At 43.4% G+C, this 17112-nt stretch overlaps 1 protein-coding gene across 1 annotated transcript in view; it reads right to left on the bottom strand.

Moving 5' to 3' along the window:
- ITK (IL2 inducible T cell kinase) overlaps positions 1-17112 on the bottom strand; it is a 67763-nt gene that overhangs the window by 29202 nt on the left and 21449 nt on the right. Inside the window, exons 2-4 of the mRNA XM_073649302.1 lie at positions 6009-6113; positions 5498-5579; positions 691-819 (exon numbers count right to left, since the gene is read on the bottom strand). Coding sequence (XP_073505403.1) covers positions 691-819; positions 5498-5579; positions 6009-6113 — 316 coding nt within the window. The remainder of the gene's footprint in view (positions 1-690; positions 820-5497; positions 5580-6008; positions 6114-17112) is intronic.

Genomic DNA, 17112 nt, shown 5'->3' with positions numbered 1-17112 from the left:
ACTTGTCTGAGGTCTCCCGGACCTCTGCTACCTGTCTGCGGTCTCCAGGACTTCTGCTACCTGCCTGCATCTCCAGGACCTCTGTTAACTGTCTGCTGCACCGACGCCCATGGCCCATGAGCCTACCCAGACCTTGGGATTCGAGGATCCACCTCACAAGGTGAGCCAACAACACCTGTTTAAGGTAGCAAAATCTAAGGTAGCAAAAGCCTCCCAAAACATCCTAAAACTCAGCAGCCATTCCAAATGTTTCTTGTGGAGATGCTCCATCGTGAAATGAAGTCCCGCGTGCAGTCAGTCGCCCATTCAGAGGGTAGGAGAAGGGGTGTGGAGGAGGAGGTGTAATCCGTACAAAGGGGTGGGGGTATGAGGAAATTATTTTCATGCTCAGCTGGAAGGCCGTCAATCAAAGTTGACAACTATGACTCCTAATCCATTGTTCCCAGGCTTCTAGTGGCTAAAATATTTGATAAAATTTATAAATTGAACTATAAGTGTAAGCATATTTTTTTTCTCCTAACCGGAAAATATTCAGAGTTGATTTGGGTGTATTGGTATGTATAATTATACTTGCAATAATGTGTATAACAACGTGCCTACCTTTATATAATACACAGGAACTGTACTGGGATGAATATATACTGTACATTTATGCCTGAAAAATAGATCGAAACATGTCCGACTACTTACAGCCGCTGCTTGGGTCGTATACAGTGCACCCTGCTGCCAGCTTTTCCGTCTGGCAGCAGCATCTCCACCGTCCTTCCACCCAGAAATTGGGGTGATACTTGGTCACCAGACAATGGTTGTTCTTTGTCACTGGGTATAAAAAACATCAGCCACTGACTACCACAAAAAAACACATTACTCAGTTATTGCTGCTTAAATTCGTAAAACCACATAAAAATGAATCTGTCATCCGTTTTTTTTGCTATGTAATCTGAGAGCAGGATAATGTAGGGGCAGAGATTCTGATTCCAGTGATGTGTCACTTACTGGGCTGCTTGGTGCAGTTTTGATAAAATCCATCATGGTGCTCTCAAATTACATAGCACAATTTATTATTATTATTTATTTAAAAATATATATGTGTTTATTTATTTTTTTTGTTCCAATTCTGGGAACACCTTTTTAATCTACACATTTACATCTTTGGTATCACCAGTCAAACCACCTATTCATTGGCATAAGCAAGGGAATTTATTCTAAATCCTTATTAATATAATAGAATAATTATATTTGGATAGCAAATGTTGGGAGTAAGAAAGGTAAGAGCAGATCTTTGAGAGTTACATAGTAAGTAACATTGAAAGAAGAATAATATCCATTAAGTTCAACCAAGGAGGACAAAGGGAAGGGGCACATGAACATCCACAATGTATTATCCAGTCTGTGCCCAAAGGGCTAATCTTTCCCTCCTGATGCCAATCGTCGATCATCTGGATCAAACAGACAGAAAATAACTTCATACATTTACATAAGAATTTATGTTAACTCAAGTAAGAAAGAAAGGATCCAACGGGGACCTAACCTGCCCTATAATTCATCGTTTGGCATTGTGCCCACGTAGCGTTTTCGGCTACCACGCGGTGAAAAAAAGAAATAAAAAAGTTAAAAATAAATAAAACCTGTATATTCACCTCTCCGGCGGCCCCTGATCTGCTCCCGGCCACGTCCTCTGTCCTTGGCGTCCCGCGGTGTACTGTCAGGACCTGATGTGACGTAATTTAGTCACCTGATGGTCACGCGACCGCTGACGTCGGTGGTCAGGTGATGGTCGTGTGACCATCAGGAGACTAAATGACGTCACTGCAGGTCTATAGATGCTGCATTTAAAGCATCAGTTGTTCACACATTATAAATTCATGCCGTTTGCATGGATTTATATTGTGTAACCAACTTGTCAAGCACTTTCCAAGTGACGCTAAAATCGCTTGGAAAACTGCTTGAAAAAACGCATTGCGAAAACTCATCTAAAAACGCTGAAAAAACGCATGTAAATCTGCCAGAGAGAGGCAAAAACGCTCTGCATCAAATCTGCTACGTGGGTACATAGCCTTTCAGTCACCAGGAATGATCTCAGGTAAAAACAAATGTATCAGGCATGTTGAATGTCATTATGCCTGATCCTTTTGTTCTTACCTGAGATATTGCTGAATAGATCTGCCACCTTGATGGGTCCCTACGGCTTTCTTCACACCTGTTTGATTGACAAGTCTCTACCTATGTGTGTGTAATTGTGGTAGACTACTGCAATTGCATTCCTTCCCCTGAAGACACCAATTGTGTCGGTGTGATGTAAAGTGTTATGTGAATGGTATCTTGAGTCTTACGTAAATATTGCGCCATGTGAATTGTATTGTATCGTGATGCTTGTAATGTCCAGTGTGTAGATAAATAAGGGAATAGTTAGATTTAATGGTTTGTAAGGAAATTCTGCCCAGCAACAGACAGCAGGGTCAGAAATAGTTAATAGTTGGGACTAACCCATAGTGGGAGGGGCTAGTGTTAGGGAGAGTGACTCCTTCTGGCTAGAAAGGCAGATAGGATTTGTAGTGCAGAGTGAGCAGTGCTGCTTACGAGGGTGACCCTAAGTGAAAGGAGACAGAGAGAGAGGGATAGTGAGATCCTGAAGATAAGTGACTAAGAGAGACAGAGTGGCCTTCTGGAGATGGATCCTAGGAGAGGATGCCTAGGCACTAGACCTTGGGTTTGTCATGCTGAGAGGTAATGGGCCTAAACAGGACTGAATACGGGAGACTAGTGAAGGGACATTCCAAGGTGCCAGTGGTGGAAGAAACTGGGCACGGAACCGCTGAACAAGTAGAAGAGACTTGTTGATCAGGACTGTAGTGTTACAGCTGGGTTGTGGGGAAGTAGGGAGTAACAGTGGCCATAGAGAACCCTGGAAGACACAGCAGAGGAAGGGTACTGTGTAGAAAATGCTTCATGTTGCAAAGGAAACGTCCATAAGACTTTATACCCGCTATTCCTTCCTTACCAAGTTGCCGTTTAGTAAAGAGTTTATTTTTGAAAGGTGAACTTTGAAACATCTGGTCCTTGCCAACCCACAACACCGGCTATTTGCAGCCTGCATGGGCGTAAGGGCCTCTCAGCACAAGTCCACACATCCAACCAGGACCACTACTTTCATGTAATGTGCCGGGGCGCCTCAGTAGAGTGCCTCGTCCTCGGCTACCACTCCGCGCCACGTTACATGTGTATAAGAAAAGACCTGTCAATCTGAGGAGAAGCCAGTCTAGACCCGGCCCCATGACTTTTTTTCTCCGAAAGGTGACAACTTCTAATATTAAAATGTAAATATTTGTAATGATGGCGCGGGTCTTTGATTAATGCTAACCATGTTTCTTGCAACATGAATCATCCAACAGGTTCACATTAAATCCTTTAGGTGCCTATAAATAATTTAGGTGAGATTTATCAAAACCGGTGCTAAGGAAAAGTGGAGCAGTTGCCACACTGCTCATTGGAGCTGTCATTTTTCAGAGGCTTTTTGCATCTCCTCCAAAAAATATGTTTTAGGTTGGATGGAGAGGGCCTTTAATGTTCTAGAAAAATGAAAGTCTCAGTTTAGTTGTAACATGGTTTTGTCACTTTTTCTAAAAATACCACTATGGTTTGTGTGTGTACAGTGGGTACGGAAAGTATTCAAACCCCTTTAAATGTTTCACTCTTTGTTTCATTGCAGTCATTTGGTAAATTCTAAAAAGTTCATTTTTTTCTCATTAAAGTACACTCTGCACCCCATCTTGAGTTTTTCACACCTGGATTTGGGGATCCTCTGCCATTCTTCCTTGCAGATCCTCTCCAGTTCCGTCAGGTTGGATGGTGAACGTTGGTGGACAGCCATATTCAGGTCTCTCCAGAGATGCTCAATTGGGTTTAGGTCAGGGCTCAAGAATGGTCACAGAGTTGTTCTGAAGCCACTCCTTTGTTATTTTAGCTGTGTGCTTAGGGTGATTGTTTTGTTGGAAGGTGAACCTTCGGCCAAGTCTGAGGTCCAGAGCACTCTGGAAGAGGTTTTCATCCAGGATATCTCAGTACTTGGCCACATTCATGTTTCCTTCAATTGCAACCAGTCGTCCTGTCCCTGCAGCTGAAAAATCTTTGGGGTTCTTGTTTACCTCTCTCACCAAGGCTCTTCTCCCATGATTGCTCAGTTTGGCTGGACGGCCAGGTCTAGGAAGACTTCTGGTGGTGCCAAACTTCTTCAGTTTAAGGATTATGGAGACCACTGTGCTCTTAGGAACCTTGAGTAATGCAGAAATTCTTTTGTAACCTTGGCCAGATCTGTGTCTTGCCACAATTCTGTCGCTGAGCTCCTTGGGCAGTTCCTTTGAGCTCATGATTCTCATTTGGTCTGACATGCACTGTGAGCTGTGAGGTCTTATATAGACAGGTTTGTGCCTTTCCAAATCAAGTCCTATCAGTTTAATTAAACACAGCTGGACTCCAATGAAGGAGGAGAACCATCTCAAGGAGGATCACAAGGAAATGGACAGCATGTGACTTAAATATGAGTGTCTGAGCACAGGGTCTGAATACTTATGACCATGTGATATTTCAGTTTTTCTTTTTTAATAAATTTGCAAAAATTTCTACATTTCTGCTTTTTCTAGTCAAGATGGGGTGCAGATTGTACATTAATGAGAAAAAAAATGAACTTTTTAGAATTTACCAAATGGCTGCAATAAAACAAAGAGTGAAAAATGTAAAGGAGTCTGAATACTCTCCGTACCCACTGTATATCCTATTGGGTGACATGAGACATGTTGAGCTAGACGTAGACATGAGAACAATTATTCTTGATTAACATTACTAATGAATTGATTGGCTAAATGTGTATGTATTATTAGAACTAGCAGCTCTTTGTTATGTAATCTGAGAACAGCATGATGTAGGGGCAGAGACCCTGATTCCAGTGATGTGCCACTTGCTCAGCAGCTTGTTGTAGTTTCAGTACAATCAGTGTTTTATCAGCAAGAGTTTATCACTGCAGGACTAGGTGGCATGTGGCAGCTAGTCCAGCTAATCTGTGTAACCACTCCCCCATCAATGATTGGCAGCTTGCTGACAGTGCACACAGGAACCTGCCAATCAGGGTTGTGGGCGGGGTTATACAGGAACTCAGCATTCTGACCACAGCAGTGAAAACAGGGATTCTATCAAAACTGCATCAAGTAGCCCAGTAAGTGATACATCACTGGAATCGAGGTCTCTGCCCCTACATCATGTTGCTCTCAAATTCCATAGCAAAAACCTGAGACAGATTTCCTTTAAAGGGGCTTATCTTAGGATATGTGGAGGTCCACCCATGCCGCAGTTCTAAGCACAGCATACATTAATGCTGCAATCTGTCCATCCCCAGGATCGGTTGACGTCCCCTAGGCCTCCATGGATCTTCAGCAATATGTCATTTGATTGGGGAAAATCCCTTTAATTTTCCTCGTACAGACAGTTCACATTTTGACCATACCTTCTTTAAGACGCAGAACCCATTCTTGACGACTTTCTTTGTCCGGGGCAAAGATGTATAGAAAATAATTATCATGGACGACCTGAGGAGTGGGAAAGGTCATATTTGGTGAAATATTGAAGCTGTAATATTATTCATGATCGGGGCACGTCATTCTATGCGCCCATCGGTGTGCCTGAAGCGCCATGACGGACAGGGTCTGCTGAAGACCCCCCGTAACTGATATGACAGTTCTCCTGTTAAAGCCACCCTGTAGCTGGCGTTCATATGAGAGCTTAATTTTTGCAATACTATGGTATTGTAGTATATAGTACAAGTGATTGGATGATCATAGGTTCAAGTCCCTTAAGGGGACTAACAAATACAGTAAAAAAAAAAAGTTGAAAAATATGAAAAAAAAAATAAAATAAATAAAAATAACCCCACTTTTCATAGTCATTGGTGGAACACAAAGCAGAGGTGATGGCTGCATACTATTCCCTCAACACCATAACTGTTACTTATATCTCACCTGGAAAGCGTATTTGTTCCTGCAGGCAATTGTGACATCTGTGGTCACTATTTCTACACATTTGATACGAGGCACTTCCACAAAACCACGAAGACTGCGCACTTTCTAGAAATAAAATAATATTCAATAGTGAATCTTAAAGGGATCAGCAAAGGGATCGCCCCTTGTGGTGAGAAGCTAAAATGACAAAACATTAAAGATTATGGACACATTTGATAAGGAAAAAATGATTTTTACATGTTAGTGATAAACTTTATTATGTATTATTTATTTAACCTTTATTATTTTTCAAACACCCCAGATAAGCATTTTGCAGCCTAATCTAAGTATTAGTTTTTTCTCTTGTCGGAGTGTCCCTCTCAGTAATATAGGCTTGATGTGAGGTTTGTGTGTATCCCTGATACTGAAGTTTTCAGTAGCCCATTTATCATTACATCTTCTATTCTACACTGCAATTTCCTCTTCGGCCACAGCCCCACTATCAGTATTTGGTCAGTATTCGGTCAGTATTTTTCTCAGCAGTGGGAGCCAAAACCAGGAGTGGGTGATAAATGCAGAATTGGTGACTTGTTTCTATTATACCTTTTCTCTGATTGTTCCTCACCTGGTTTTGGTTCCCAATCCTGAGAAAAAATACTGACCAAATACTGATAGTGGGGCCGTGGCCTTCATGTGCTGCCCTCCTTTTCTATAGACTGTTTTCCATATCCTCCTTGAGAAAGATTGCTCGTCTATCTATGCTGTGTACAGCCCCTTTCACCTCCCTGCTGCTATCTCTAACACTGAGAGCAGAGAGACAGTGACGTACCGCTAATAACGGCAGACCATTTGGCCACTTTGGGGCATGTGAGTCTGGCACCTCCCCCCCCCCCTCGACTTTCAACTGTATCCGCAGTTGAAAGCAATGATGGAAGAGGGAACTGTCAGTTGACGCTCCCTCTTCCATCATTCTCCCTGTGCGTTTGACATCTCAGTGCAGCGGGCGCGATGACGTCATTGCATCACGATTGCTGTGCCAAGCAGTGAAGACCACATGCTGCAGAGACCAGAGCAGCACGGGAATTTTTTTTTTAAATCAATGAGTACTTTGTGAGGGTCATTATACTATTTGGAGGGCTATGTGGGAGCCATCATAGTATTTGGAGGGCCATGTGGGGGGCCATCATATTATCTTGAGAGCTATGTGGGGGGGTTATCATACTATTTGGAGAGCTATGTGGGGGTCATCATACTATTTGGAGAGCTATGTGGGGGTCATCATACTATTTGGACGGCTATGTGGGGGGGTCATCATACTATTCGGAGAGCTATGTGGGGGGCCATCATACTATTTGGAGAGCTATGTGGGGGTGGTCATCATACTATTTGGAGAGCTATGTGGGGGGCCATCATACTATTTGGAGAGCTATGTGGGGGTGGTCATCATACTATTTGGAGAGCTATGTGGGGGGCCATCATACTATTTGGAAGGCTATGTGGGGGTCATCATACTATTTGGATGGCTATGTGGGGGGTCATCATACTATTCGGAGAGCTATGTGGGGGGCCATCATACTATTTGGAGAGCTATGTGGGGGACATCATACTATTTGGAGAGCTATGTGGGGGGGGTCATCATACTATTTGGAGAGCTATGTGGGGGGCCATCATACTATTTGGAGGGCTATGTGGGGGGTCATTATACTATTTGGAGAGCTATATGGGGTGCCATCATACTACTTGGAGGGCTATGTGGGGGCCATTATAATATTTGGAGGGCTATGTGGTGTGCCATCATACTATTACAAAATTGCTTAAGTTTGCATTTAGGAAGCAGATCAACAATATACATACACTGCTCAAAAAAATAAAGGGAGCACTCAAATAACACATCCTAGATCTGAATGAATGAAATATTCTCATTGAATACTTTGTTCTGTACAAAGTTGAATGTGCTGACAACAAAATCACACAAAAATCATCAATGGAAATCAAATTTATTAACCAATGGAGGCCTGGATTTGGAGTCACCCCCAAAATTAAAGTGGAAAAACACACTACAGGCTGATCCAACTTTGATGTAATGTTCTTAAAACAAGTCAAAATGAGGCTCAGTATTGTGTGTGGCCTCCACGTGCCTGTATGACCTCCCTACAACGCTTGGGCATGCTCCTGATGAGGTTGCAGATGGTCTCCTGTGGGATCTCCCCCCAGACCTGGACTAAAGCATCTGCCAACTCCTGGACAGTCTGTGGTGCAACGTGACGTTGGTGGATGGAGCGAGACATGATGTCCCAGATGTGCTTAATCGGATTCAGGTCTGGGGAACGGGCGGGCCAGTCCATAGCTTCAATGCCTTCATCTTGCAGGAACTGCTGACACACTCCAGCCACATGAGGTCTGGCATTGTCCTGCATTAGGAGGAACCTAGGGCCAACTGCACCAGCATATGGTCTCACAAGGGGTCTGAGGATCTCATCTCGGTACCTAATGGCAGTCAGGCTACCTCTGGCGAGCACATGGAGGGCTGTGCGGCCCTCCAAAGAAATGCCACCCCACACCATTACTGACCCACTGCCAAACAGATCATGCTGAAGGATGTTGCAGGCAGCAGATCGCTCTCCACGGCGTCTCCAGACTCTGTCACGTCTGTCACATGTGCTCAGTGTGAACCTGCTTTCATCTGTGAAGAGCACAGGGCGCCAGTGGCGACTTTGCCAATCCTGGTGTTCTATGGCAAATGCCAAGCGTCCTGCACGGTGTTGGGCTGTGAGCACAACCCCCATCTGTGGACATCGGGCCCTCATACCACCCTCATGGAGTCGATTTCTAACTGTTTGTGCAGACACATGCACATTTGTGGCCTGCTGGAGGTCATTTTGCAGGGCTCTGGCAGTGCTCCCCCTGTTCCTCCTTGCACAAAGGCGGAGGTAGCGGTCCTGCTGCTGGGTTGCTGCCCTCCTACGGCCCCCTCCATGTCTCCTGGTGTACTGGCCTGTCTCCTGGTAGCGCCTCCAGCCTCTGGACACTACGCTGACAGACACAGCAAACCTTCTTGCCACAGCTCGCATTGATGTGCCATCCTGGATGAGCTGCCCGTCTGAGCAACTTCTGTGGGTTGTAGAGTCCGTCTCATGCTACCACGAGTGTGAAAGCACAACCAAGATTCAAAAGTGACCAAAACATCAGCCAGAAAGCATTGGTACTGAGATGTGGTCTGTGGTCCCCACCTGCAGAACCACTCCTTTATTGAGGGTGTCTTGATAATTGCCAATAATTTCCATCTATTGTCTACTCCATTTGCACAACAGCATGTGAAATTGATTGTCAATCAGTGTTGCTTCCTAAGTGGACAGTTTGATTTCACGGAAGTTTGATTTACTTGGAGTTATATTCTGTTGTTTAAGTGTTCCCTTTATTCTTTTGAGCAGTGTATATTAAAAAATTTGTCCAATGGCAAACACAGTGAGTATTTATCTACAAATTAACAAATCACCAGTAAATAGTCCTTGATCAGTCACATTTTTGAAAAGTTGATACTAATATCCAGTTGCCAAGTTATCAAAAGCCTAGACCAGGGATGTATAACATCAGGGGCATCACGTGAGCTACTTCTCATTTCTTGAACCACCATTTAATCTGAAAAACAGCTGAAATCAATCTCAGTCACTGCAAGACTGAATATCAGCTCACTGAGGTGTTCGTTTACTCTATAGAGAAGGACGTGTGATTAAGAAGTACTCAGCACACTGTGAGACACACAGACTCATGCTGCAACTTCACATGACTGTTATCCTCTCTACAGTGTTGGATTCACAACCACAGATTAATGCAGAGCTGGATTTATAGCCACAAAGATTAATACTGTGCTGGATTCACAGCCACATAGATTAATACAATGTTGGATTCACAACCACATAGATTAATACTGTGCTGGATTCACAGCCACATAAATGAATACTATGCTGGATTCACAGCCACATAGATTAATATTGCGGCTGGATTCACAGCCACATAGATTAATACTGTGCTGGATTCAGAGCCACGTAGATTAATACTGTGCTGGATTCACAGCCACATCAATCAACACAATGCTGGATTCACAGCCACATAGATTAATACAGCGCTGGATGCACAGCCACATCGATTAATACAGTGCTGGATTCACAGTCACATAAATTAATACTGTGCTGGATTCACAGCCACGTAGATTAATACTGTGCTGGATTCACAGCCACATAAATTAATACTGTGCTGGATTCACAGCCACATAGATTAATACTGTGCTGGATTCACAGCCACATCAATCAATACAATGCTGGATTCACAGCAACATAGATTAATACAGTGCTGGATGCACAGCCACATCGATTAATACAGTGCTGGATTCACAGTCACATAAATTAATACTGTGCTGGATTCATAGCCACATCAATCAATACAATACTGGATTCACAGCCACATAGTGTTAGAACCTTGCTCTTAGGTTTTTTCCTTTGCTGGTCACATGACCTTGTTGGCCTATTTAATCCTGCTCCGCCCTTCTGGCTTTGCTGGACTTCATTGTATAACTACTTTCTAGCTAGCCTGTGCTCTGTATCTAACTCTGTTAGTTTGCTTGGTCTACGGACCTCTATGTTCTATATATTTTGTTTGTTCGTCTGTCTGCTACTATTTCTGTTAGGAGGTGTCCCATTTTCCTCCCAGTCCTTAGTACTTGTAGGGATTCCTTCCCTTCATCTATAGGTCTCCGTACAGACTAGCTTAGGACTTTAGCAGGTCTGATCGCAGGATCAGGTCCCCTGTTACATCGTAGGGATTAAGCTGAGTTCTATCGTAGGGACAGATCTCCTCTCTTTCCTTAGCTCTGGTAGCAGAACATAACAGTAAGTCCAGCCTGCAAATTCTCTAAGGAAAGTTTTTTCTGTTCCATCATGGTGTCGGTTCAGGATTTGGCTCATCGCCTGCAGGGACTCTCTCTGGAGGTGGCCGAGCTCCGTCAGCACGTGAGTAACTGTCCTGGAGCACATTTCTTGGAGCCTAAGGTATGTTTGCCGGATTTATTTTTTGGTGAACACCGAGAATTTTTTTCATTTAAAAATGCTTGCTTATTGTATTTTCGTTTGAGACCCAAGTCCTCTGGGGATGAATCCCAGCGCATAGGGTCATAATGTCACTTTTGCGCAAAGAGCCTCAGGAGTGGGCCTTTTCTTTGCAACCTAGTGATACATGCTTCAGATCAGTGGATAGTTTTTTTTCTGCTTTGGGGCTATTATATGATGATCCTGACCGTGTCTCATCAGCTGAGACTGAGTTAAGACGTTTGAGACAGGGATCAGGTAATGTGGAAAAATATTGTACTCATTTCCGTCGTTGGTCTACTCAAACAGGGTGGAACGATTCTGCTCTGAAAAGTCTATTTCTTGCTGGGCTCAATGAAAGGGTTAAAGACCTGCTAATTGCTTATCCTACACCTGAAGATTTGCAACAGGCTATGCAATTAGCTATACGGGTGGATAGGAGACTGCGTGCAAGGGTTAATGAGAGCAAATCCTCTGCTATGTCAGTTTCTGGTTATGATAATGTGTGTACTAACAGTGGTGAACCGATGGAGATTGGATCGGTGGCACCTCGCTCTCAAGAAAAAGACCGTAGATTTTCTGAAGGCTTGTGTTTCTATTGCGGAAAATCTGGTCATTTGATTAAAGGCTGTGAGCTTCGTATGAAGAAAGAAAAAAAAATGGTCAGTCATGCCCGTATTGCCTGTTTAAATTCCAAGGGTGTATTTTTAGCTGCTTCCACGATTGCTCAGGAAAAATTTATGGAATTTTGGGTGTTTGTTGATTGTGGGTCTACTCTGAATGTAATTGATGGGGGATTCTTGGAAAGACTCAATTTAAAACCCGAACCTTTATCATCCCCCATTGCTGTGGTTTCTGTGGATGGTTCCTCTTTGAAGAATATTACTCTCAAGGTCTGTGAATTTCCTCTCACTATTAATGGTGTTCACCATGAGAAATTGGATTTGGTAGTTTTGAATAACTTGCCTTCTCCAGTAATATTGGGATTGCCCTGGTTAAAATTTCACAATCCTGTACTGGATTGGTCTACCAGTGAAATTAAATCCTGGAGCCATAAATGTTATGACAAGTGTTGTAACGGGCGTATTGCAGCTTTGGATAGGGGAGAATTGCCTGTTCCTATTCAGGATTTTTGGAGAGTTTTTTCTGAGAAGGAATCGCAGGTTTTGCCTCCCCATAGAGACTATGATTGTTCTATTGAATTTGTCCCTGGAGCGACTCTTCCTAAAAGTCGTTTATTTACCCTTACTATTCCTGAGAGGAAGGCTTTGGAGGAATACATACAGACAAGTTTGGCCGCCGGTCACATTAGGCCCTCTAAGTCTCCTGTGGCGGTTGGATTTTTTTTTTGTAAAAAAAAGGACGGCGGTTTACGTCCTTGTCTGGATTTTCGTGAGATTAACAAAATTACTGTACGCAATCCTTACCCACTGCCATTGATTCCTGATCTGTTTAACCAGTTAATGGGGGCCAAGTGGTTCTCTAAAATTGACCTTAAGGGGGCATACAAGCTGTTGCGCATGAAGGAGGGTGACGAATGGAAGACTGCTTTTAACACTCCTGTGGGTCATTTTGAGAATCTGGTTATGCCTTTTGGTCTTACCAATGCTCCTGCATTTTTTCAGAATCTTATTAATGACATCCTTAGACCTTTGATCGGCAAAAATGTGGTTGTGTATTTGGATGACATTTTGATTTATTCGCCGGATCTGGAGTCTCATTGGCGGAGCGTACGTGAGGTATTACAGTTATTAATGGACAATTCGCTTTTTGCTAAGCTGGAGAAATGTGAGTTCGCTGTACAGAGAATTAGTTTTTTGGGTTACATTATCTCCAGCGAGGGCTTTGAGATGGATCCGGTTAAGGTTCAGGCTGTGCAGGAATGGCCTAGGCCTATTGGTTTGAAATCGATACAGAGGTTTTTAGGTTTCGCCAATTATTACAGAAAATTCATAAAAAAATTTTCTAGTATTGTCAAACCGCTGACCGATCTCACCAGGAAAGGTGCTGATGCGGTTCAGTGGTCTTCTGAGGCCATTGAAGCTTTTGTGTATCTCAAGGAGAGGTTCACCTCTGCTCCCATCCTTATGCAGCCTGATGTGACTAAGCCGTTTTTGGTTGAGGTTGATGCTTCCTCTGTGGGGGTTGGCGCAGTATTGTCTCAGGATAACGGGGATGGATTACATCCCTGTGCCTTTTTTTCAAAAAAATTTTCGGAGACTGAACTGAATTACGATATTGGTAATCGGGAATTATTGGCTATTAAACTCGCATTTGAACACTGGCGTCACTTCTTGGAAGGTGCGGAATTTCCCGTTCAGGTTCTTACGGATCATAAAAATCTGATATATCTTGATGCTGCCAAGCGCCTGAATGCCCGTCAGGCTAGGTGGGCACTGTTTTTCTCGCGGTTTAATTTCTCCGTTACTTACATCCCTGGTACTAAGAATGTTAAGGCGGATGCCTTGTCTCGCAGTTTTTCTCCCATAGTCGGTGCTGAGAAAGAGGAGAACATTTTACAAGAAGGTGTTGTGATAGCTGCTTTGGACTCCGTTTTGGAAGATGAGATTCTTAAAGCACAGGAGAATGCCCCATCTAACACTCCTCATGGGAGGTTGTTTGTGCCTGGGACCTTTAGGAGAGATTTGTTTGTTGAGTGTCACGAATCTCGGTTGGCAGGTCATCCCGGAATCTCTGAGACCAAGAGACTGGTGGGTCGCAGTTTTTGGTGGCCTGGATGGCAGAAGGAAGTCATTAAGTGGGTGCGTCAATGTACTATATGTGCTAGATCTAAGTCCTCACATACTCCTACTGCGGGGTTGCTTTGTCCTTTGGAGGTTCCCAGTGCTCCTTGGACACATTTGGCTATGGACTTTATAACTGACCTTCCCCCCTCTGAGGGTTTTACTGTCATCTGGGTGGTCGTGGACCGTTTTAGCAAGATGTGTCACTTGGTTCCCTTCATCAAACTGCCCTGCGCTAAAACTCTCGCTAAGGCCTTTGTCAAGGAAATTGTCAGACTTCATGGCGTTCCTACTGACATTGTTTCTGATAGGGGTCCTCAGTTCGTGGCTCGTTTTTGGCGTGCCTTTTGTGACAGGTTGGGAGTTCATTTGTCGTTCTCGTCCGGATATCATCCTGAATCTAATGGCCAGACAGAAAGGAAAAACCAGGATGTTGAGCAGTTCTTGCGTTGTTTTGTGGCAGACAATCAAGAGGGGTGGTCTGAGTTTCTGCCACTTGCTGAATTTGCTCTGAACAATCATACATCTTCTTCTGCTGGTTGTTCGCCTTTTTTTTGTTGTTCTGGGAGACATCCGTCGTTTGGGTCGTTCTCCAAGTTGGGATCTGCCGTGCCTGAGGAGGAGAATTTTTCCGGTGATTTGGAGAGAGTTTGGACGGATGTGCGTGGTAATCTTCAGAAGGCCAACAGAAAATCTAAAGACTACTTTGATAGGAAACGACAGGAGGTTTTGTTCGCTGTTGGTGACATGGTTTGGTTGTCCTCTAGGAATCTGCGGTTGAGGATTCCTTCTAAGAAATTGGGTCCCAAGTTTGTAGGGCCCTTTAAGGTGCTTCAGGTTGTCAACCAATCTGCTGTTAGGTTTGAGGTTCCTACCTCCTGGAGAATTAATCCGGTATTTCATGTCTCTCTGTTGAAAAAAGCTGTTGTATCGGATTGTGACGCCTCTGCCTCTGTTCCTCCGGTGGTGGAGGACGGGGAATATGAAATTTCTCGCATCCTTAACTCTAGACGGTATAGAGGTAGTTTGCAGTATCTTGTGGCCTGGAAAGGTTTCGGACCCGAGGATAACTCTTGGGTGAGGTCGGATGATGTTTCCGCGTCCAGACTTATCAGAGCGTTTCACAGGAGATTTCCTGATAAGCCTGGTCCTAGGGGATCCGGAGGATCCTCTTAGAAGGGGGGGTACTGTTAGAACCTTGCTCTTAGGTTTTTTCCTTTGCTGGTCACATGACCTTGTTGGCCTATTTAATCCTGCTCCGCCCTTCTGGCTTTGCTGGACTTCATTGTATAACTACTTTCTAGCTAGCCTGTGCTCTGTATCTAACTCTGTTAGTTTGCTTGGTCTACGGACCTCTGTGTTCTTTATTTTTTGTTTGTTCGTCTGTCTGCTACTATTTCTGTTAGGAGGTGTCCCATTTTCCTCCCAGTCCTTAGTACTTGTAGGGATTCCTTCCCCTCATCTATAGGTCTCCGTACAGACTAGCTTAGGACTTTAGCAGGTCTGATCGCAGGATCAGGTCCCCTGTTACATCGTAGGGATTAAGCTGAGTTCTATCGTAGGGACAGATCTCCTCTCTTTCCTTAGCTCTGGTAGCAGAACATAATACATAGATTAATACAGTGCTGGATTAACAGCCACATTGATTAATACTGTGCTGGATTCACAGCCACATAGATTAATACAGTGCTGGATTCACAGCCACATCTATAAATATGATAAATACAGTGCTGGACTCACAGCCACATAGCTCAGTACTCCAGTTCAATATATTACATGCTGTTTCTTCTGATCATGTACTACAAAGAGAAAGAAGAGCAGTAATCCCTCTCTTGCCCTGTGTGTTGTGTAATTGTGTTATTCTTCATGTATACAAATATGACAGCTTATTTTGAAAAGTTACTTGAAATGACAGGTTCATATTAATGACCGATGCATGCAGCTTAAAGATATTCTAACTTTAGGAATAACAAAAAGGAAAGTTTCCCAATTTTAAATGGTCACTGTCGTTTCAGCAAGCTTTGCCTAAATTAATATTAATAGCAAATATAAGAAAATTTGTACAATTAATCTAATAAATAGGTAAAACTCATCTTGCTCAAGACCAGACATACTATTACCTTAGTGAGGGATCAGATTACAGCTGCTCATTGAAGTTTTTTAAGGATATGACAGAGTGAGAGAGATGCACACAGACATGGTGCATGCCAGAAAGTGCTGAATTCCCAGCTACACTGCTCAGTGCTGCTGTATGATGTCCTCCAGGCTGTGAACACACACCACATAGAGACAGGAGAGCGGGATCTCCTCACATCACTGTGTGCTGTGTATGGAAGACATCAAAGCAGCTAGTCGACAGAGCCAAAATTAGAAATAGAGCCAACAGAGGGGGAAAATGGTGAAAAATACCAGAAACAAGTCAGATAATGTCTGATACGACTCCTCAAGTACACACACGACAGCTTATTTTGAAAAAATTATTTGAGACTAAATGTGTACTTTAACCTCATTGCACACCCTGCTGTATATACATGCCACAGTCAGGGTGCACATGTATGGAGCGGGTTCAGGAGCTGTGCTGCTTCATACAATCTCTGACAACAGCATTTAAATAGCGCGTTCACTAGCTTCCCGTGACGAAAACTATAGGGGACCGATGGCTTACCATGGCAGTCCAGGGCCTTCTAAAGGCTCCCATTACTGCCCTCTTGGTACTCCTCTGAATGATATATGGTTTTCTAAATATTTTAAAAGTATAAATCTGAGAATTGTGACCTGTATTATTATTCATCCCCTGCAGTCTGCTACCCCTAAATAAAATCCTGAGTGACCAATTTTCTCCAGAAGTCTCATAATTAATAAATTGAGTCCACATGTGAGTAATTTATTCTCATTATAACTACAGCTGTTCTGTGAAAGCCTCAGAGGTTTGTTTGAGAACAATAGGGATCAAACAGCATCATGTGGAGAAAGTAAAGCTGGGTTAGGTTATAAAAAAATAACCCAACCTCTGAATATCTCACGGAGCACTGTTCAATCCATCATCCAAAAATGGAAGGAGTATAGCGTAACTGCAAACCTTCCAAGGCATGGCCGTCCACCTAAACTGACATTCCAAGCAAGGAGAGGACTAATTAGGAGAGACGCAGTCAATGTCCACAGGAAAACTATTAGTCGTATATTCCACAAATCTGGTCTTTATAGAAGAGTGGCAAGAAGAAAGACATATTTAAAAGAAAGCCATAAGAAGTCTTGTTTTCAGTTTGCAAAAAGCCATGTAGGGGACAAAGTGAACATGTG

This window comes from Phyllobates terribilis, unplaced genomic scaffold (genome assembly GCF_046119375.1).
Source record: "Phyllobates terribilis strain yellow unplaced genomic scaffold, ASM4611937v1 Scaffold_10__3_contigs__length_209671492, whole genome shotgun sequence".
In the NCBI taxonomy this organism is placed as follows: Eukaryota; Metazoa; Chordata; class Amphibia; order Anura; family Dendrobatidae; genus Phyllobates; species Phyllobates terribilis.
This window is presented reverse-complemented; position numbering and strand designations above follow the sequence as displayed.